The 22,379-nt window shown below is 36.3% G+C and overlaps 1 protein-coding gene across 2 annotated transcripts in view; it reads left to right on the top strand.

Annotated features, from left to right (window-relative positions):
• The window catches only part of tmem132e (transmembrane protein 132E), a 449,956-nt gene that overhangs the window by 377,842 nt on the left and 49,735 nt on the right, over nucleotides 1-22,379 (top strand). For both annotated transcript variants that reach the window (XM_008428504.3, XM_008428502.3), the window contains exons 3-4: nucleotides 3,692-3,832; nucleotides 12,918-13,110. In XM_008428504.3, coding sequence (XP_008426726.2) covers nucleotides 3,692-3,832; nucleotides 12,918-13,110 — 334 coding nt within the window. The remainder of the gene's footprint in view (nucleotides 1-3,691; nucleotides 3,833-12,917; nucleotides 13,111-22,379) is intronic.

Genomic DNA, 22,379 nt, shown 5'->3' with positions numbered 1-22,379 from the left:
CAGATACTACTTACAGACTGAGGATGTGGCTGATACAAAGAAGTCTCACCAATGACTACAGAAGGCTAAGCTAAAGGATGTTAAGAATAGCAGTAACCATGGGACTATGAGAAGAACAGGAGAAGTCCTCAACTTAATATTAAAAAAATCCAAACACGTTGCAACGTGACATCACACGCACAAGATCCCGCTCAGAGGGATAAACTACTGACGATGACTACCATTGGTTTATGTTGTCAGGTTGACAACATAATTCATAATGCTCTTAAATGTGTGCATAGTGTATAAAAGAAAGAAAGAAAGTGGTGGTCCTTTTCTACCTGGGGTTTGGGGTACCGGTCCCCAACCCCCGGGCCGCGGACCGGTACCAGTCCGTGGACCAATTGGTACTGGGCCACGCAAGAAATAATGAAATATTTCCGTTTTATGTGCACTGCTCAAAAAAATAAAGGGAACCCTTAAGTGTTCCCTTTATTTTTTTGAGCAGTATATTATTTGAGTCTGGAGGATCTTTTCTTTTTTAAATCTGTTAACCGGATTCTCTCAGTTACTTATGCGCCAACACTGAGCCCAAAAGCAGCAAAATGAGTAAGAAACAGATCAGATGACTTTGGAAAGTTTCTTTGCAAAGGGGAAAAACCCAGAGAAGAGATAGGAGAATGAATTTATCCCGGACTGGTAGGTGAGTCCCACATTACAAGCCCGCTCTGCGTAACATGCGGCGACCGGCTAGCTGATGAGGAAATGAAGCCTTCAAATTGCTTCACCACGTAGAGACCAAGCAGACTGTGCATATAAGGAACACTTGGGGTGTTTTTGTCTCCCATCACTCCCAGATGGGACCGTCTCGTTGCAGAGAAACAAGCTCAGTGCTCCCGTTAGTCATTATCGTGAGATAAAATTTTCACGAAAGTAAAATTTTGGTTTTTGTTGCGCATCTGATATATAAACGTTACCATAGCGACCAAAGTGAGAGAGCCTTTTGGCAGTGGTCGAGAGGAGATGAGTAGAGCTTGTGAGTCTTAAGTCTGGTTTAGATGGCAGGATTTAAGAATTGTCGGCCGATTCTCCAAACCTCTGTGACCACAGAGCTGATAAAAGTACAACATTCAATCGGTTCGTGTTCAGCCACAAGGCAGGAGCAACACACCAGACAAACCGAATCCAGTCACAAACATCCCGATTCCAGAGGATAATCCAGTAAATCCCCCAACATATCATACGGGAATTTAGAATAACCAAACACTGATGATGATGTAGAAGCAATAGTGATAGTTTGTGGAGTCATTTTAAGAGATAAAAGACAACAAAAAGAAAAGGTGGTGGATAAAAGTTGGCGGGAGCAGACGCTCTATTTGCTGCACCATGAATTGGAGGTGACTATGTTTTTTCATAGTTAACATTTTTAACTGAATAAACATAATAAACATATATAATAATGACCTTTACATATAATAATAAACATTTTCACATATTATCTCCGATATCCACCGGACTCTCAGTTGCGCAACATGTCAGCTGTTTGGGATTCCCCTCTGTTCTTACGTCACCAGCTTTCGGGATGCAATTTAGCCACTCCTAAATGTCATCCCCATGAGAACCTGTGTAAAAAATAAATAAATAAAAATAACACCTTGCTGCTATGTTTATGGTGTGTGGTATTTGGTATTTAGGGCCTGAATAGGTCCCCAATTCTTATTACCTAAAACAGAAGCGAAAACATCCCCCAAAAAATAGCTTGAACCAAAATTATTCATAATCTACTGATGAAGTAAGTTTACATGAAAAATAATTTTGTGACCTGGTAGGGAAAATCTGTAGAAGAAAACTAATTAAACATTGACACAAATAATTCACTAGTTAAATTAAATACTGAGGAGTGACACTATTGTCACAATTTAATAAATTACTCCTTACGGAGTATCAGATAGACTAAACGTACTATGTAACTACACACAAACCTATTTAAGCATATGGTCAAATAATTCTTTTTGTGCACAATTAAATATTTGAATGTTAAATTCATTCATAGAAAAAAATGAAATCAGTTGTTTTAGTTTCCTGTATTTCCTGTTTTAGTTTCCTGTTTTAATTCCCCCCAATCCCCCGGAGCTGCAGCAAAATGTCCAAGTCGTGACCTGTCCGCGGCAATAAAAAGGTTGGGGACCACTGATCTAGATAACAAGGCCTGGAAAAGTTATTAATTAAAAACGATAGTGAGGGAGAGTGAAGTAGGTCAAATATGCTAGCTTGACTTTGACTATCTTAAGTCAAAGTCAAGCTTTGACTTGACTTTGACTTAAGTCAAGTCAAAGTGTTTACTTTGACTTGACTTAAAGTCAAGTCTGAACCAAAGAATTAAATGTTTTGGTTCAGTTAAAAAAAAAAAAAACAGAGGTGACCCACAAACCCACAAATTAGCTAGTCAATCACCGCTGTGTTCAGACGATTGATTATTAATCGCAAAAAAATAAATAATAAAACATCAAGCCTGAAAACATGGTATTGTAACAGACTGATACATTTATGGAAGCAAGGCGTCTACTCCTTTTAATTAAAATATTTACAAACATAGCATTCCCTCTCCACCTTTAAATTCCCTTTCAGTGCAGGCTAATGTAACATGTATAGTTTTTGGCGTCCATTTGAATTTCTGAAGGTTTTGCAGGTTAATGTGGTTACATAAAGCTTGTTTGTAAGTATGCGCTCTGTGGTTTTATGTTGTGTAAGAGGACTCTCTCCAGACACTGCAAACTACTGAATGTGCAGCATATGTTGGTTCTTATGTAAATTGGTGTGTGCATCCATGCATGCATGTCTTTGCTTGTATTTAGATTGGTAAGCATAATTATAGGTGGCGTGGAGATGCAAAGTAACATACTGTTACTTTTCTACATTTATTATCCTTAAACCAGGGCTGGCTATGTGCAAAAATAACGTGTTTTTTTTTCTTATTATTTTAAGTTGAAATATATGTTTCACATAAATCATGAATCTCTTCTTTACATAATTTATTTTAACTGTACAGTGAAGTGAATTTGGTTTTAATTAAATAAAACAAGCATCCCTTGTGACAGTAAAATAGTCACTGTTCAATCTGTTCCATTCATGGTTTGGTCGATTTTAGTGTAAATTCTGGAAGTTTCAAACATTTTCACTTCTGTAGGATGTTTGAACTAAAATATCAAACATGTCCTCTCTTTAACCTTGACTTCCCTCTACAGGAGATTCTCCCCATCGAGCTGAAGGTTAGAAAAGCAAGATTTCCCAAGAACAGAATATCATATTTTAGCGTCAGAAACTCAAACGATCGAAATTGGAAAGAAAAAAAAATTGCGATGCAGGTGCAATGACACACAAGTCCACCCGGCATGTGAATAAAGCCTTCATATGTTGCTTGTTAATAATGTAGAAATACCCAGTGGCTTCTGTTTGAGGGGTTGTGGAAGCATTGGCGAACAGCCTGATACGCACTGGTCCCAGCCCACCGGCCTCATGCATCACCGCTCTGCCGTTTCCATTCATCTCTACTGCTGATTCATCTGTGGAATTGCTTTTGCTGTGATGCAACACGAGGTGGAGGTCCGCGGGACGCACAGGGGGCGCTCACCCTGGACCCGCCACATAAATCATACCCTGTAATAAAACTGACTGGTGCCGTTCTTTTTCCTCCCCTGCCGTTTCCTCGCAGGGTCAAAGCGAAGAAAGGGGTGAACCTGCTGCAGACCAAGTCCAAGCATGCTCAGTGGAAGGTAGACTGGGAGGTGCAGCCCGGCGCCAAGCATTCCATCACCACCATCAACGTGAGCAAGAACAAGGCAGTGAAGCAGGGGTAAGTCAAAGTGTCTGCACTCTCCCAAGCTCCTCTCACACAAATACACTCATATTTGTCCTAATAAGAGACTCAAGGTCAACAAATATGTCATAAACCATTAATTATAGTGAAGTTGGGAAAGTTCCCACCATTTTTGTAGTAGTAAAATACCCCTTTAGGACCAGGCACTGACTGACAAAGTGCAGACAGTATTTTATAGGGCAAAGCTAAAAACTAGGACTGTCGACATTAATGCACTTACATGCAATTAATCTAAAAATGCTGTGCCGTTAATATGACATAGCGCAGATTAATTGAACTACTATCTTGACCTAACAGCCTTTCTCCATTGGAGGGTTATCCAGTTCAAGCAGCACGTTATGATTTGACACACGAGGAATGACAAACGACAGCAAAAGGTGAAGGTTTTCCATGACAGCAACATAAGTTGAACATTTTTCAGCTTTCATGTATTGCTGTTGACTAATCTGCGTGTAAATATCTACATGTATGAGCTTGACATTTCACATGCACAAATTACACCGGTCACTTGGCTGGATGAGGACAAGCCACTGTCGCCTCATCGCACGAGTTCCAAAGGAAATGAATGGAGAGGAACACAAACAAAATGACTTCCTTTAAAGCTTCCTGAATATTAAAAAACGGAAAACTGAGGATCATCAGACATGCTAGTTTGAGACAATAACACATTTTCTTAAAATGTTTATAAAAACCTTCATACAGTGGCAGTTTTTGACATGGGTGCTATGGGCAGTTGCCCAGGGTGGCATCAGAAAGGGGTGGGGCACTCAAAAGCTAGAAAATAAATGTTATATTATCTGTCAGTTCTCCCCTGAACAAGTTTGATACTGCTTATATGGATGTGTAGTGGAGCAAGTTTCCCTTTGTAGCTGTTGAGTACTGAGAGACTACATTACCTGCTTTCTGCTGCAGAAAAAAATCTGATAAGTTCTTGCATTTTAATTGGTTGGAGTGCAGCAGAAGGAGAGTGTGATCAGTCTGATTAAATTGTTTAATTTAACCCTAACCTGTAGATATTTTTTGGGATTCTTTAAATGTTCTGTTAATTTTTTTGTTTATGAGGGAAAGTGAAGTGAATTTGATTAAAAATTAACTTTTGCCAGAGAGACAAATCAAATCAGATTAGCTTTATTTTGGTAAATTTATGATGTTACAATAAAATGACACAAAATCAAACACTATTTTACAAACCAATAATTTTCAAAATAAATGAAGAGGCTTTTTTTTAAAGGACAATATGGCTGTCTGCCCAGGGTGCCACTGTATCACAAGTTGTCTATTGGTTATTTGCAGAACAAAATTATGAGCACAGATTTTAGTTAAAAAAAATATTATAAATAACACATATTCAGTAAAATAGAATAATATTGAAACCTTTGATTTATTTTAGTAACTTAATTCAGTAAGTGAAACATATCTAATCACATTTATTATGATTTTCCTCCTACAGCTAATGGAAACACAACCTTTAAGATTAGAATATTAAATCACATCAGTTAAATACAAAAACACATTAATACAAAAATGTGGACTTAATGAAAAAATGTATTTAAACGAACTGTATGGCTTTTAAACTGGCTTCGTTCCATTTAGTCCCATTAAAATACTAATAAACTTTCTTGGATACGTGTTTTTATTTTTACAGTTTATCTGATTCAGAACAGCTCTATGTGAAACATTTCTTCAAATATTAGTGGTTTTATTGTGGAGGTTGAATTCAGGTAAATAATCCCTTCTAAAAACACACACAGAGAGAACATCCATCACGTTTTACTCCTGGGGCTTTACAAGAGCAAAGGTTTCCTCCACCTCTGAGCTCCAGCCACTGAGGGGAAGCAACTAAAAATTAGCAACCATCTATCAAACTTTGCAGTGCGTTCGGTTCATTAAGAACCGAAGCAATGGGAGTTTGACTGGAGACATTAGCAGCGGCTGCTCCACATACCAGCAGCCCCGTGGACGCCCTTATGGCCGGAAGAGGAGTCGCCGGAAGAAACAGAAAAAGGCCCGCAATTTCTCTCTTGTTTACACCTTTCCTGACATATTTGGTGACCCGTGTCTTGTAATCTTTGCCGCCCTGTCAACATGTGGGAAATGTCCAGTAGGGGTCAAGCGTGGATGGAGGACCCGTGTGTCAGACTGCATTTAGTCAAAAATTAAAGCAGGTCTGTGTGAACCTGAAAGGTAAAAGACCAAAATTCATGAAACAAATCAGGTTTTGATGTTTTATTCAAATCAAGCTGACTGGAAATTACTTTAAAGAAGTAAAAATGACCAATTCCTTTTGATATTTCCATGTAAAGATTTGTTAACAGTCTTTGCTTAAAAATATGGATGGACTTTGTGGCAAAATAGTGCAGGAGAACTTTGAAATAATTTCTATAATCTTTCTTGTGTAGTCTCGGTACATTCACACCCAGATGTTGTGTGAATGTTTATATTCTTTATATTCTTATATAAAGAATATAAAGCTTTATGAATATAGCTTTATATTCATAAAGCTATATTTATAGCTTTATGAATATAAATGTACTTTAGAATAGAAATATGATGTAAAAATATAATATAGAAAATAAAAGGATGCATATTCAGTGTAAAGACATAAAAAGATAAATGAATAAGAAACTGTGCCGAGCAAATTTACAGCATAGGAAAATAATACTGTACATTTATTAAAAAATACAGTAGAAATATCATTTTATAAATCCACAGAGGGGAAATTCAGGTGTAATAGCATCAAATACATAGGTTCACACCAAAAGTTCCAAAAGTGTTGAAGAATATATAAAAGATTAACAATAAAAATAATAATGATATACTGTACATGATTATAACATAGAGATCTGTGCAGTTATTAGAATAGAAATATTTTTCATAAAACAAAAGTAGCACACAGTTTTAAAAAACATTATGAGCAGGTGGCAAAATAAGGACCAGAGGAATGGAGATGTATGAAATGAATTCATGTATGGAAGGATTTATCAAGAATTGGAAGGAATTGAATATTTTTTTATAATTATTATAATTATAATTATAATATGTGATTTGTCTCTGAAGCTAATGCTTCAAAATTAAGTAAATGTAATAATGATTTTTTTTTTCTCACACCTGACCTGTGATTTTGATATGAATTATTTGTATTACATTTTTCCTCATCGTAGTCCCCATATATTCTGAAGTTGTACAATATGCTTTTTTTATCATGCTTGTCAAAGGAAATTCAAATCTAAGTTGATTAATTAATTAATGTCGATACAAAGCAAGCGCTTGAAGCTGAAGTCAGATTCCTTGTTTGTGAAAACAATCTGTGCTAACAAAACTGATTCTGATTGGTTTGGATCCATCTCGGCTTCCCCCTTGTTAAATACACATTCATCCACCAGTTTAAATTAAACTTCAATCTAATTTAAGGTTAAAATGCAAACCATTAAACCAGCATTAATGCAGCTTTACAGTCACTTATGACTAAGTAAAATGAAAGTTTTAGTTCTACCTTCTGTTAATTCTTTCATCATCCTCTCCGTCCTTATTCTTCCCTTATTTTTCTACAATTCCTTCTCTTTTTTTTTTCTTTTTTTTTATTAAACTTTACTTAAGTGCTGGAACTATCCAGCATACTTTGTCTTTTCCTGTACCCGTCCACCTGGAACAATCTCATTCTGTAATAGCAGCTGCTTGGTAACACCGCATGAACAAATGCATTATTGATCGCTGTCAGTGGGCTTGGGATAAATAATGCTCTCTAAAACAGCCTGGTAATATCGCCGTTACACCCGGCGCAAAGAAAAAGTCGATCTTTTAATAAGATTCTGGGATTTTTTTTATTTATTTATTTTTTGCTTTAAGAACTCAGTGGGATAAAAGATAAAAATCATTTTGTAAAATGCTGGTACTGACTGCCAACCACTCAGGAAATCTGAAACAGAGAAAATGTCTCTTTTAAAACAGCACAATTTGCTCATTTGGACGTCCACAATGTTCGTTTTGAGGATTTAAAATATGACTGAAAATGTCCTAATTTAGTTTCTTTAAAAAGAGATGAGTGCGTTTCAAGAAACATCCAAACAAAAATCTAATGCTCAATTAATGTACTTTTTGTTTTTTGAAGATTGTATTATTGGAAAATAGTGGTTTTCTGATGTTTTTTTTCTTTCACCAACACACTCCTTGGGTTTCCATAGTTCAGAGTGATGTCACCGTCCCCTGAGCAGCCATCTTGTTTGACAAGCACATTTTACAGCTTTTACTTATTTGCACTTTGGATTCATATACTATCAGGTTAACTCTAATGGTGTATGGCTGTAACTTTTGTTTGTAATTACCAGAAGAAAGTTTTAATTTTACCATAAGTCATAACATTTAGAGAATACAGTAGTACTTTTAAGAGAAATCCAACATAAAAGACAACAAAGAAACTTAAAATGAGGAATGTTGATCATCTTGTGAAGTGATACTTTGGTACATGTTTAACAGACAATTCTTAATACCTAATAGGAATGGAAACACATCAGTATGAAATCATCATTAACAGAACTTTAAAACAACTCAGTGTTTTGAAGAAAATGATTCCACAAACTGAGCTGGCTCCAGAAGCTTTTCTCTCATTAAAACAGTTTTTTCCCAAAAAATTTTATGACTTATTTTCTGATAAAATTCATCTTTATTCTGCTAACATCATGACTGCATTCTCATAACTGAGCAGGTTCAATTTGCCAGATTTTGCCATCATCACTGCTGTATGGAAGATTAAGACTCTTTTAAACGTGAATCTGAATACTTTCGGTCTTCAGTGTAGACATCAGACGAACCTCAGAAGCAAAAAACACTGAAGTACAAGAGAAAAGGTTGTTAAACAGGCTCATAACTGAGCATATTATGGTCTATTTAAGAGCTCCATTTTCTTTGTTGAACCATTTTAACCTCTGCATACATCGTTTTTATTCTCCTCCTGTTGTCTGCCTGCAGCTCTTTGATCCATTGAACTCTCCCTTTAAATCAGTTCAAACAGACCTCTGATCAAAGTATGAAATCCTCCCCTCTGCTCTGAAAAACCCCCAAGCCCTGCTTTTTAATATACACACTTTGTCCTTTGCACAATGTACATCGTTAACCTAATGGGAACAGAGCTCTGCTTTCTTGAGTCATGTTCGTTTCTTCTGCCCTTTGCTATGAAGTTATCTTTATCTTCCCCCGTAGGTTGAATATAAATTTGTTTATTCATCACTTATCAAATCTGATTGTAGATGCTCTGACTGCAGTGGAGAGGAGGCAGTGAGGCAGGTTAATTTATTGGAGGAAATGGAGATTATTGCACATAATAGAAAAGAAATATCACTTATTGTCCCTCAGTGGGAAAACTTAGCAAATGAACAAGAGGAAGAGGAAACATACAGATTCACACAAGGTTAAATATATATATATATATATATATATATATATATATATATATATATAAGAGACTGGGGTAACCTGAGAAAAGAACACCGTTCACATAAAAGAAATGTGCAGCTGACTAGAGTAACCTAAGCAAATTCTAGCATTTTTTTATGTTAATGAAGAGCAAACAGACTGTTTACAAGAAATGGAAAAACTTTTTAAATAACAGCAAGAGTTATTTACTTAAAGGTCACATGGGTCTCACAATAGTAATAAATTATTAGCTTTAAACAAGCTCCTATATCTTTCTGAATAGCTACTTCTAAGTTAGTTTTGTCTTCAAGTGAACTATGATATCTGCATGAGAAACTAGACAGAAATACTTGGTAAGATTTTGTGTTTTTTGCTGTGTATTTATTGTTTTGTTGTGTTTTATTTTGGATTTTTTTACAATATCCCCAAGTTCTAGTGTTATCTGTTCTTTATTAAATTAAAGTTTATTGGTCTTTGAACTGGAACCAGAAAGTAGCCTTAAAACAATGTCATCATTTATCACAATAAATACAGGAAATTTACCATGACAGGCTTAGTTGGATTAAAGCGGACTAAACAGGGTTGGTGTGATGTTCTCTTGATGTCAGCTTTACCTGGATGTTTAAGTCGGCCTGCAGCAGGAATCATTTTCATGCTGATTCAGGAGCTCTTCACCTGGATAGAGGAGGCCTCTGTCTCTCCCTCCCAGCTTACAGCCAGTCGGCCTCATATGGAGCGACTGTACCTGCGCTGCCTTCCCTCCGGTGGGCCGCGTTCATGACAGCTCCACTGACTCACAGACAGACAGGGGTGTTTGTTTTCAGTGAGTGATGTCGAGACAAATAGGCAGAGATCTCATCACAATGTTCCAGGGAGAGGAACCCGGTGTAGGCGGAGGATCTTATGGAGTTTGATCTCGCTTTCATTAAAAGCCTCACACGTCAAATTCAGGGGGCGGGCTCCTGCTTTTGTGAGCGAGCAGACAGCGAGCGCTTCACTCTCGGCGAAAGGTGACGTCTGGGCGGAACGACTCCCATCAGGAGCGGAGAGGGAATTAATTTGCCCCTTCACAACCGGCGAGACAGTTTAATGTTAGGCTTCTTGAACCCGGGGATTACAGGACCGGCTCGCAGGCTTTTGATAACTGGTTGACTTTCATCGCTCCTGTATCACCGGCGTGTTTTGCGATAGTAAAAATGAGGTGAACAAACGGGAGGGGGGGTTTTGTGCCTGTTGCAAGGAAATGAGAAAACGCTACAAAGATTTAGTTGGAATCGAAAAGGAAATAAGAAAAAGCTGCAAAGATGGAGTTAAAATCGACAGTTTATGAGACACCAAAATGTGTTATTTGTCATTCTGGGCAACAAACTGAGTTGGAAGCCTCATATTGAATATTTTAGAAATAAAATTGCAACAACTATTGGATTATTGTTTAAAATAAAACATAATACATGGAAATACTCCTCCTTGATGCAGTGGTTGTCATATTGCTCAGAAAGTCACAAGTCACAAAAAGAAGCTGTTATTCATATTAATAAAGTCATAATGTGAACCAACTCATACACTTTTTATTCAAGTACTTTAAAATTTCATAACATTGTGCATATGAAATACTGGACATAATTTATTAAGCATTGAACAAAAGTTTTCCTTCTGGATTTCAGAAATTATTTAATTTAGCAACTATAATTTACAAGGTTTAATATCTGAACATGCTAAAGAGATAAGCAAAATAAAATATTGATGTGTTTCGGCTTTTTTCTGTACTTACATGGACAGTAGATTTATTTCTGGTGAGTCTAAGAATCGGGTTGGCAAATGTAAGCCTTGGACTCATCCTGTTACTTTATTGGTAAATTATTGGTTTGTAAGACAATAGCTTTGTTTTCTTTTTTGTAATGTCTTAAATTTACAAAAATAAAGTTAAACTCAAAATCTGAAATCGGTTTGCACAGGTTGCAGAAAACGTGCAGGATTTTCAGTTGGTTGGACTCTAAAGGTGAGAGGGACAGACTTAAAACTGAACCAGGATTAAAGAGCGCTGATTGTTTATCGACAAAAAGATCTTTGCATTTAAAACCAATAATTGGTTCATTTACGCTTTGACAACTTCTTTAAATGAATAGATAAGGTGAACCAAACCAAAGTTCAGTGGTTTCATGCATAAAGGAGAAAAAAACTGGTGAGATCGGCTTCCATTCAGTCAGATCTCCTGTAAAATATTAAAGAAATCAGACTCATCTGAAACCATGATAGATTGGTTAAAAACCTAACCTTAAGCTCCTTAGTGTTATTCTTGCATGTAAAAACTCAGCTTAATGTAATAAAGTAAGTACACCCTAGAACAAAAATGGTATAGTCAGATGTTAGATTGTACAGATGTACAACAGATGTTGTTTCAGGGGTTTAGCATTCATTTTCATCTGGGATTGTAAAGTATTATTCCGCGTGCTCCACCGGGTTCCCCTGGTTCAGGCGGTCAAACACGTTGGTGTAAATCCTTGACTTCATCAGAACATGAATGTATCCTACTTTGTTTTTTCTCATTTTGAATCAGAATGATGTTTTTTAATATCTGTAGAGTATTTCTTCCGATATTCTTCTTGTATTTTGACCTTTGTATGAATGTGCACACTTTGTCTTGCCTGTCGCTTTGCTGCTAGAACACCTGAATTTTCCACACTGAGGGACAACAAACTGAAGATACTCTGAGACACCAGATTGATAGAGAAGTGTCTCTATGAATCTTCACTTAAAGGTGACCTGTTATGCTTCCAAGAACAGGTCAGGATTGGTTTATACAAAACATGTTCATTATATTTTTTGCGCAAAATCATTGTCGGGTAATGAGATTTTAGTCTAGTCAAATCCTTTCAGAATGAGCTGTTTTGTGGCCTCCGTCACTTTAAATCCAAATAAGTAGCTGCTGTCCACGCCTGCCCAACTCAAAGTTTATGCTCACAAACATATGCACAATTATACAACTGCTTTGAAAAGCAAAAGTGGCGCGTCCTGCACAACCAACAAGAATACATCAAGTGGTTTCTGAATAGTGCGTATACAACAAAACTCTTGTCTTTTCCAGCAGCCATTGTACACTGTATACAGCAGTAAAACCAACTGAAAAAAATGTGCTGCAGTTCAGCTTGGGTTGCTAGGTGACGGGCTGGGCTTAGTTGGGGTTGCTAGGTGACAGGGATGTTTTTGAAATATCCCTGTCACAAGAAAGAAGATACATTAACTTACTGCCAAAAAACAGCTGAGTGTTTGTTTGTTTGTTTGTTTGTTTGTTTGTTTGTTTGTTTGTTTGTTTGTTTGTTTGTTTGTTTGTTTTTTAACTGCTTAAGCTGTTGTTGGAAGTAGATGATATGAAAGTATAAAACATTTTATTTGGGTAAGTTCAAAATGTACGTTTTGAATAATAGGTCCGCTTTAATGTGCACTCAATATTTTCTACTTCATTTTGGGAAATCTATAGAAGTCCATTCTCTTACAGTAACTTTAAAATGTTTTCTACTCAACAATATTGCTAATTATTACTCTACTTCATTTCCAGAAAGATCAGGGTTTCCTCCAGTGGTCTGCAAAGTTTAAAAAAAAATTTTTTTTGACTGTGCTTTGTGTGTTTTCTTCTTTTTCATTAATCTGGCAGTGATGTGCTGGGGAACGTGGAGATGATGCAATTAGATTTTGAGATGGAGAACTTCACCAGCCTCTCGGTGACCAGGAGGATCAACTGGAACATCGACTACAAGGGACAGAACCCGGTGCCGGACTCGGAAAAGGTCGTGACGGAGCTCACTGTGGTGCAGCGGGACATTCAGGCCATCATCCCTCTGGCTATGGTGAGTAGGATTTAAAAAAAAAAAAAAAAACGCTTCATACAAGGTCTGGAAATGAATTTTTATGATTATTCTCAATATTTATAAAGTTCAGAAAACTGAGTACAGGTATAGGAAAACATTTGATTTCCAAGCTTCTTGGTAAATATGTTTCCCAATAGAGAAAACTCAGCATTTCAAAACTGAAAGTATCTTATTAAATCCTAGTTGAATTCAGTGAAATGGAATGAAATTTAAAAGCTGGCTGGGTTGACTGTGCATGCCTGACCCCTATGAAATTAAATTGCTAGTTTTTACATAATCCTGCTGAAAGAGACAGAAAAAACAACCTGCCTGTACAGGTTTAATTTTGAGTTTTTAAAATTTAAAACAGATGGCCAAAGGATAACAGATTTTTTTGCCCGTTTTTCGTTAAAGCCATTAGCAGAAATGATCTCATCAGCCTTGATCCTTTCATTTTATTCCTGCAAGAGATTATTAAAGTGGAGATTATTAAAATATTTGCGTTTGATAATATCAAGGTCTGTTGTTAATTTAAGTGTAATAAGTTGGCATTTTAAAATTCATTTTTATGCCTTATTTCTTATTTAAGCTCAAACGTTTTGTTGTTTTTCCGTTTCCGTTGTATCTGCTCTTAGCAACCTGTGGGAAACAGTAAAGGTATCATATAGTTACCTGATTCATGCAGCGAAATTACTGTGTAAACTGCAGCCGGTCTTACTGTTACCTGTAATTGTTCTGCAAATTACAGCTGCTTGGTGAACACTTATCCTACAGGAGGGATACACTAATATTAGCAAAGACCTAAAGTGTGTTTTACAACCCAAACTATGGTGGTGGTGGAAAAATGTGTTTTACAACCTAAACTCCGTTGAGTGTTTCCCTTCAAAGAGACTCAACGGAGAATTACTGGGCATCTGAAAAACCTAATGGATCCTGTTTTCATTCTGCACATAAAACCCTTTATAATAATTGAAATTTATGTTTCGACATCATATTGTTTATAAAAATGCGGCACCAAAACAGCCATATGAATTTTCTTTTCATTATTGTTTTTCATTAACTACTTTTAAAACATCTTAAACACAAATTACCAGTGTTATTTTAAATGTAAAAAGTTAAAACTGCATAACACATAACTGCATATTAATTACACATTATTATGCATATACAATTATATATGAGATAATATGTAATTCACATGTAAAACGTTGATACCGTTTTACATGTGAATTGCATATTTAATCAATATTTTATTAAATATTGATTTAATAAAATAATATTAATAGCCTATTTAGCCACATTTATCATCCAGAATCTCTACCACTTCAGTTGCTCCTTAATCCAGCCATGTTGTTAAAACATATTTCTCTAAACTTGATGTTGAAAAGCAAGAAAGTCTAAATTTCAGACTGAGAATTGACTCATTAGGACTTGATTTACTTTTGCCTGCAAACTATTGAGAGAAATATTTGAGCATTTTGGGAATTCCATTAAATCATAAGGAAAATGTATGCAAAATCCTGAATTTGACGAAGCTAAAAAAAAAATTATTCTTAATTCTAGTTAAAATAAATACCTTTATTTCTGACCAGCCTAAAATGAGAAGTGTTTAGCTTGACATATTAGCAGACAGGGAGGTTGTGTTCTTACAATGCATGAAGACTTCAGGCTTAACTGTGTTTAATTTAATTTAATCGAAACAGGAAAATAAAATAAACAACAAAATGTAAAAGGTTTTGGTTGTTCTACAGTTTTCCGAGGGTGAAATGATGAAACATAATAGTAATCAACACCTACGCTGATGACATGATAATAATTATGAGCCAACAAGTCCAAGTGTCCCCTGTATTTTCCTGGCACCAGGTAGTAATTACTGAAGGCAGTAAACAGATTAAGTAAACAAAAGGACATTAATCAAGCCAGAGACGTCGGCAGCGTCAGACTCCCCTCTGCCTTTTGCCCTAATCATCATAGATTTAAATTGTTGTTTTTGGCTGTAATGACATTTTACTGCTCTTGATAAATTATTGGGAGGATTAGAAGCTTGTATACCGTCGGGTTTCCTCCAGAGCACTTAGGTTTGGACAAAGGTCATCTCTGTAGACTGAGACCTCTCAGCAGGAGTGTTGAATTGATATGCAGCAACATAAATAATGCTAACAGTTTATTTGTGCGTAGCTGCAGTTCTTAAGACCCAGTGCTTGGCTTGTCAGCGAGATAACTCCCAGTTGGCTGGTATTTGTTTGCATAATTAGATCTGCTCTGCATATGAAGCTCCATTAAATATACTTGAGCTCCAGTTATGATGTTGTGGATGGCCCATCTGCTGTAACATAAGGTTCACTTAAAATCTCTTGTCCTCCCTTGACACTCGGGATTTGCATGCATATTGTGCCCAGATGTGTTGAGCAGCGCTGCAGAATGAGAAGACATGGGTGCTTCTACCACTTTGTTTTGTAAAACAACTTCAGCTCCTGTCAGACTCTTGTTTTTGTTTCATAATTAGAAATGTTCGCACAGTTTTCAGTTCATGAGTTCAGCTCACACTTTTGAGAACCTGGAAGAGTGTTTCAAGTCTCACCGTGACGTCATTTAACGTCAATATTCCGGGTGACAGATTTGCGCCCAGCATCAGCTGGAAATAAGATAAAATATTACAATCTTGCAATTTGAAGAAAGTAATTTGAATTCCTTACGTAATATGGGACAGTTTCCACAATGAGACAAATTACCCACTTTTTTGGGGTAATTTGATGGAATCTGTATTGAATTTAAAAAGAAATCTCAACATTAAAAAAAATCTAATTTCTATCACTCATTTCATTACAGCCCCTAACTGTTGTGATCTGTGTTTTCTGTGTATTTGTTTTATTTTGAGGTTTTTCTGTGTTTATTAGTCTGTTCCCCTGTGAGTTTCTGTGTCTTCCCTGTTTGTTCCCAGCTGTGTCTAGTTCCCTGATTACCCTCCCTGTGTATTTAAACCCACCTGTTGTCTTTGTCTTTTGTCGGATCCTCGTCGTGTAACGTTCTTGCTGCCTGTGTTCCGTTCTGTGGATTCATCATTAACCCATCATTCATCTTCATCCTGGTCTGCCTGCGTCTTCCCTCACCTCACCAAATCACAAATCATGACACTAACCTAAACTCCAGTTAAAGTAAAAATCAAACCAAACATCTCTTTCGCCTTTTTGTGCACCAATTTATATGTATGACTGAGTCCTGTTTACATCGTGGCTTCAGATGCAGCATCTTTTGTCAAATATTTTGGACAAAGCAGCTTTAACTGAGAAGAACCGTCGGAGTCCTGATGAGAAGCAACTGGTTTACCAGTTTCCAGTGATGTGCAAACATCTTGACATCTGGTTCATGTTTTGCTGTTCATGGCAATCAGCAAGACTTTCATGGAATCTTTTAAAAGGTCCTTTCTGAAGCTTTCATTTGAACTTTGGCTTCTTTGCATTTTTCAACTTTTATAGTTTTGATCTTTTTATATCAGATATTTTTGTTCTGGTATAATAATTAGCTGTCACCACATGTCAGTCCATTCATGCTTTGACAACCAATAATTAAAAGTAATTTTCCAACATATACTCATGTTTTACATAAGGACAAGTGTTTTTATGGCTACGAAAAAAATATCAGGAGGCGGATGGACATAGGGTTACCTGATTGTTTTCAGAGAAACTTTGCTCTTTAGACCTTTTAAGTTTGATGTGTGAATAATTTTTGCAAATACATTAAGCAGGATGTGAATTTGAAAATGGCTCATACAGCTGCAAGTGTTTTCGGGTTTTGTTTCTACCAGCTTTGCCCATCTAAAGACTAAAATCTTCCTCAGGAAAACAAAGCATTTCATGATTCTGAAGTTGGACAGTCTTCTTATTTTTAGGGGCTTTCATCAAATGCAAACATGTGATAACACAAAAATCTCTTATTCAAACAGAGTTTTAGAGGATTCTGTATTACACTCACTAGCTGTGTTACCATTGACCATATAAATGTGTAATTTATAAGTAAGTTTGTAATTTGTGAGTTTTTTGATAAAAAATAAAAACATTGGCACTAAGATGAGGTGGCTTTTTTGGCTGTAAATTGGTTTATTTTTGTAAAACTGGAGTAGAAAATTTTTTTTCACATTACATAACATCTCGTCATGAACAACTTGTAATGTTGAAAAACAAAAGCCATGTTTTTTAATGACTTATCACATGAAAAAATGTATTCATGTGTGAGTTTAATTGTGTTTCTTATTTAACAGAAATTCTACAATTGTAAAAATGTGTTTGTTTTTTTTACACTGGTGGAATGTTGTCAATTTTGCGCATATTGTAATGGAAACACAACTATTGTTACAATTCATTCATTATATTTTGTTTCTTAATTTTAATCTTGCTTAAAATCAGTCTTCTTGCTCCTTATTTAAGAGAAACGTTTTGAAAACTAAACTACACATTTCTGCTATTGCGCCCGAATGGCTAGCAGCAGTCCTAGATATTGTCATTGCAATATTTCTAAAACGGCGCACTACAGTAACCCTTCCACAAGACAAAAATGCTAAAAATGTGTTTGTCTCAAGAAGTTGGATTAACTTTCAGGACAGAAGCATTGATTAAAACTTGCTCCTTCTAGTCAAACTCTGAAATAAAGTGAGGATTTTTAGTTTCCAGGTGTTACTTTTGAACAGCTTACAGAATAAGATCTCCAACATGTTTCTGTTTTTATTGATCTTTTTACAAGAACAAAGTCTGGTGTTCTGATGTGAGAGCGTAAAGTGTTGATCAGTCGACAGTTTCATCTGAACAACATTTTTTTTAAATATATGTACCATATATGGACCATAAATATTCAGCGTTGCCTGAAACTGTCATAAATGTATCGGTGTTTAGTAAGAGATAAAAAGATGGTGTGTTTTTATTCATTTTCAGCTCCTGACTGGTTTTCTCTGGGTTTTCATCAAGTTTTAGGCTTTTTGTTTTTCTGTTATGTGGTTCAAAAGTATTTGGTGAAAAAGAAAAAACAAAGAACAATGAAAAGTTAGAAATCTCTTTTCTTGTTTTGAAGCAGATACAAAGATGAACCTGGCCATTTAAAGAGAAACGTTGTGTTGGTGTGAGACCATCTATCATATATATATATATATATATATATATATATATATATATATATATATGTCCTTCTCAAAAAATTAGCATATTGTGATAAAGTTCATTATTTTCCATAATGTAATGATAAAAGTTAAATGGTCATATATTTTAGATTCATTGCACACCAACTGAAATATTTCAGGTCTTTTATTGTTTTAATACTGATGATTTTGGCATACAGCTCATGAAAACCCCAAATCCCTGTCTCAAGAAATTAGCATATTTCATCCGACCAATAAAAGAAATGTGTTTTAATACCACAAAAGTCAACCTTCAAATAATTATGTTCAGTTATGCACTCAATACTTGGTCAGGAATCCTTTTGCAGCCTTCAATGCGGCATGGAGGCAATCCGCCTGTGGCTCTGCTGAGGTGTTATGGAGCCCAGGATGCTTCGATGGCGGCCTTAAGCTCATCCAGAGTGTCGGGTCTTCCGTCTCTCAACTTTCTCTTCACAATATCCCACAGATTCTCTATGGGGTTCAGATCAGGAGAGTTGGCTGGCCAATTGGGCACAGTGATACCATGGTCAGTAATACCAGTGGTTTTGGCACTGTGAGCAGGTGCCAGGTTGTGCTGAAAAATGAAATCTTCATCTCCATAAAGCTTTTCAGCAGATGGAAGCATGAAGTTCTCCAAAACCTCCTGATAGCTGCTGCATTGACCCTGCCCTTGATAAAACACAGTGGACCAACACCAGCAGCTGACATGGTTACCCAGACCATCACTGACTGTGGGTACTTGACACTGGACTTCTGTCCTTTCGGCATTTCCTTCTCCCCAGTCTTCCTCCAGACTCTGGCACCTTGATTTCCGAATGACAAGGTCTGGAATCGGCCCTTCTCCACCATCTTCCTCAGGGTTCGGTCACCTCTTCTCGTTGTGTAGAGTTTTCTCCCACACTTTTTCCTTCCCACATTGCCAGAGTGCCTTGATACAGCACTCTGGGAACAGCCTATTCATTCAGAAATTTCTTTCTGAGTCTTACCCTCTTGCTTGAGGGTGTCAATGATGGCCTTCTGGACAGCAGTCAGGTCGGCAGTCTTACCCATGATTGCGGTTTTGAGTAATGAACCAGGCTGGGAGTTTTTAAAAGCCTCAGGAATCTTTTGCAGGTGTTTAGAGTGACTTTGTTGATTCAGATGATGAGGCTAATTGTTCGTTCAGAGAACCTTTTCATTATATGCTAATTTTTTGAGACAGGGATTTTGGGTTTTCATGAGCTGTATGCCAAAATTATCAGTATTAAAACAATAAAAGACCTGAAATATTTCAGTTGTTGTGCAATAAATCTAAAATATATGTGTTTAATTTTTATCATTACATTATGGACAATAATGAACTTCATCACAATATGCACATTTTTGAGAAGAACCTGTATATCATAAGTGACTATATGAGAAAACATTTTAACAAAAATAAAATTCTTTCCAGCCTTTTGAAAAGCAAAGTTTGTTCTGCCCAAGTTAAAATTTAAAACCTTTACAAATAGATCTTGTTTCTGAGATATTTTTGGTTTTATTGGGTTACAGTGACTTACTTTTTCTGAATTCACCCAACCACCGTCTAAAGAGGCTGAACTCTGCGTGTATCATTGTTCTCTGTATGTTGCTGCTAAATATCGGTCCTTGTAAGTCTGCAGAGTTTTCTATTGCTTCGTTTTCACAACCCTCAGCGTTGGATGTTCCCTTCTTTAGTTTTTAAACATGAAAATACCGCAGCCAGGTTTGTGTTTGGAGCATCATCACTGCATGGCTAGCATAAAACACCTGACTACATTTTTGCTTTGAAGAGAGAAAAAAGTCCAAGCAAGAAGGAGCCTGGTGAATGGTGCATCACATGGGTTAGTGGTAAAGCTTAACGTTAAGACATCTACCCAATGTTTAGTGATTTATTTTTTAAATTCATTGTTTCTCAGGCTGGTTGAACGCAAAGTCATAAATTATATGCTAATATACGTCAATGTTCATTCATAGACACACACAAACATGTCAGTGAAATGTACAGTTGAGGATTTAATGTCTGACTAATATTATTCGCCTCAGTACCCATCAAACAAAAAGCCAGAGGCCAGATGGAGCTGCTGGGTAATGGATTTCATTAAATACAGGGACAATAACTGCAAGTAAATGACTCTTATCTCTGGGCAGAGTTTAGACAAAACAGAAAGTTTTCACAGAGAAACTGACTCCATTCTGCACTGTATCTTCCAACAGGACAGAGGTTTGAAAATAATCTTCTGCAAAAGCTTGAAAACAGGTTAGTGTATAAATGGTGTAAAATACTTTAAAAACATCAAATGTTTGAGATTTAGTCTAAACTAAATAATTTGAGAAAGGTACAGATTTGGCCTTTCAGCAATGACATTTGATGTAAGCTGACACTTTTTCTGTCATTTCTTAAGAAGGAAATCATTTAATTGCCTTAAAATATTTTCGGTGCAATTTTTTGCTGGGAAGGGATAAAATGGCACCTGCAGGAACAAATTTGGCCCCTGTGGTAAAAAGTTAGGAAACCCCAGCTCTGTATAGTTAAAGACACTGAAGAAGCCAAACTTAAATTAGTTCAGAACAGTATGTACCAAATCAACAAAGCACGTTTTTGTACCTGGCAGGTATCTGGCTGCCTTTTGCAGACATGGTAATTACTGAAATGATAACTCTGTGCAGTGATGACTGGTTTTTTTTTCAGGTGAGCATAATTAGAGTTCCCATAGCAGCGTACATTTATCTGCAAAGTGTGCCGTGTGGTGAATGCGCTCCAGATGCCAAAACGGCGAGCGGAGCTTAGGAGGATGATCTCTTTCAATTAGGATTTTACCCCAGAGTCCAGTCTGTTACCCACATAGGATCCGCTGTGGAAATTAGACAAAAAAAAAAAAAAAAAAAAAAAGGTAAAAAAAAATGACAAAATCCTTTAATCTAGAGAGAAAATAAAAGATGCAGCTAAAGCTTAAAATTCAGCATACAGCCTCCTTCTTTAACTCTTCTGTGTTTGACACGTCATTCTTGATATAAGAAAGAAGAACCTACTGACTAATGTTGGACAGTGATCCAGAAAATGCTGAATCAGTAGTTGCTATGGCAACTAAAGGTGACTAAAAGTCACTTTAAACTTGACCTTCAGGGACTAACTCTTCTTCTAGGGGAGTCCGTGAATGCTTATATGCTTAAAGCTAAAATGTTTTTGCATTAAATATATTTTTTTATACATAGTACTCATGTGATGTCACACTTCCGTGAACTTTGTAACTAAAAGCAATCTTGACAGGCAGTTGCTATGACAACAATAAACAAACCACAAGCTAAGAACTAGCATTCACCTCACTTCTAGCTTATAAATAGTATAACATTACATTGTAATCAAGCAATCAAAAATTACAATTTTGAGACAATACTGCCAAACTAGCAAAATTAGTTTAGCTAGATTTCATCTGCAAGGTAAGATGGACATGTAGCGTACCTGTATGTTACTGCATGAACTTACTCTGCCAGCAAATGGAGCAGTTACAATTGTAATGAAAATGCTAAAAAAAATAAAATAAAATGTTGCTGCTGGAGTAGTTTCAACTTGACATTTTTGGCCCATGTTTCAAAATTTTGGACACCCCTGCTGTAATAGAGACGCACCATTACAGATATGTAGTTATGTATCTTTTTCAAACTAGATTGAAAGTTTACTCCCAGCTTGTAAATCCAGCTCTTTACAAATGAATTTGCACATTTCTAGTTTTAAGAAGTGCAAATAAATGCAAATTTATACTATTAGACAGAGGCTGCAGCGATCCCAGAGTTGGGTGAGGTTGGCACAATAAATATCAAGTGGGGGTCAAACAAAACCAGCACAAACATCACAAGTGTCGTGAAATGTTTGTTTTGTGTGTTAAATTATAAGTGCAGAGGTTGCGTAATTCTCCTCTGACTGCTAAACACTTCTTTGCCTTGCAGTTTAGATTAAACCCACAAGGGGAGGGATGCTACTGTACGCTCTGCAGACTCATTAAAAAGAGCTGCGCTGAAAATTAAATGTACTATTTTTAGTTTTAGGAGACTTTCATAAATTTAGACCCTCTCCAGGGTTTCTATTTTGCCAAGAATGAGAAAACATATCCCCCCAAAACTCATA

Source organism: Poecilia reticulata, chromosome 14 (assembly GCF_904066995.2).
Source record: "Poecilia reticulata chromosome 14, P_reticulata-male-v2, whole genome shotgun sequence".
In the NCBI taxonomy this organism is placed as follows: Eukaryota; Metazoa; Chordata; class Actinopteri; order Cyprinodontiformes; family Poeciliidae; genus Poecilia; species Poecilia reticulata.
Note: the sequence above shows the minus strand (reverse complement) of the source record. Positions and strands in the feature narration are given on the sequence as shown.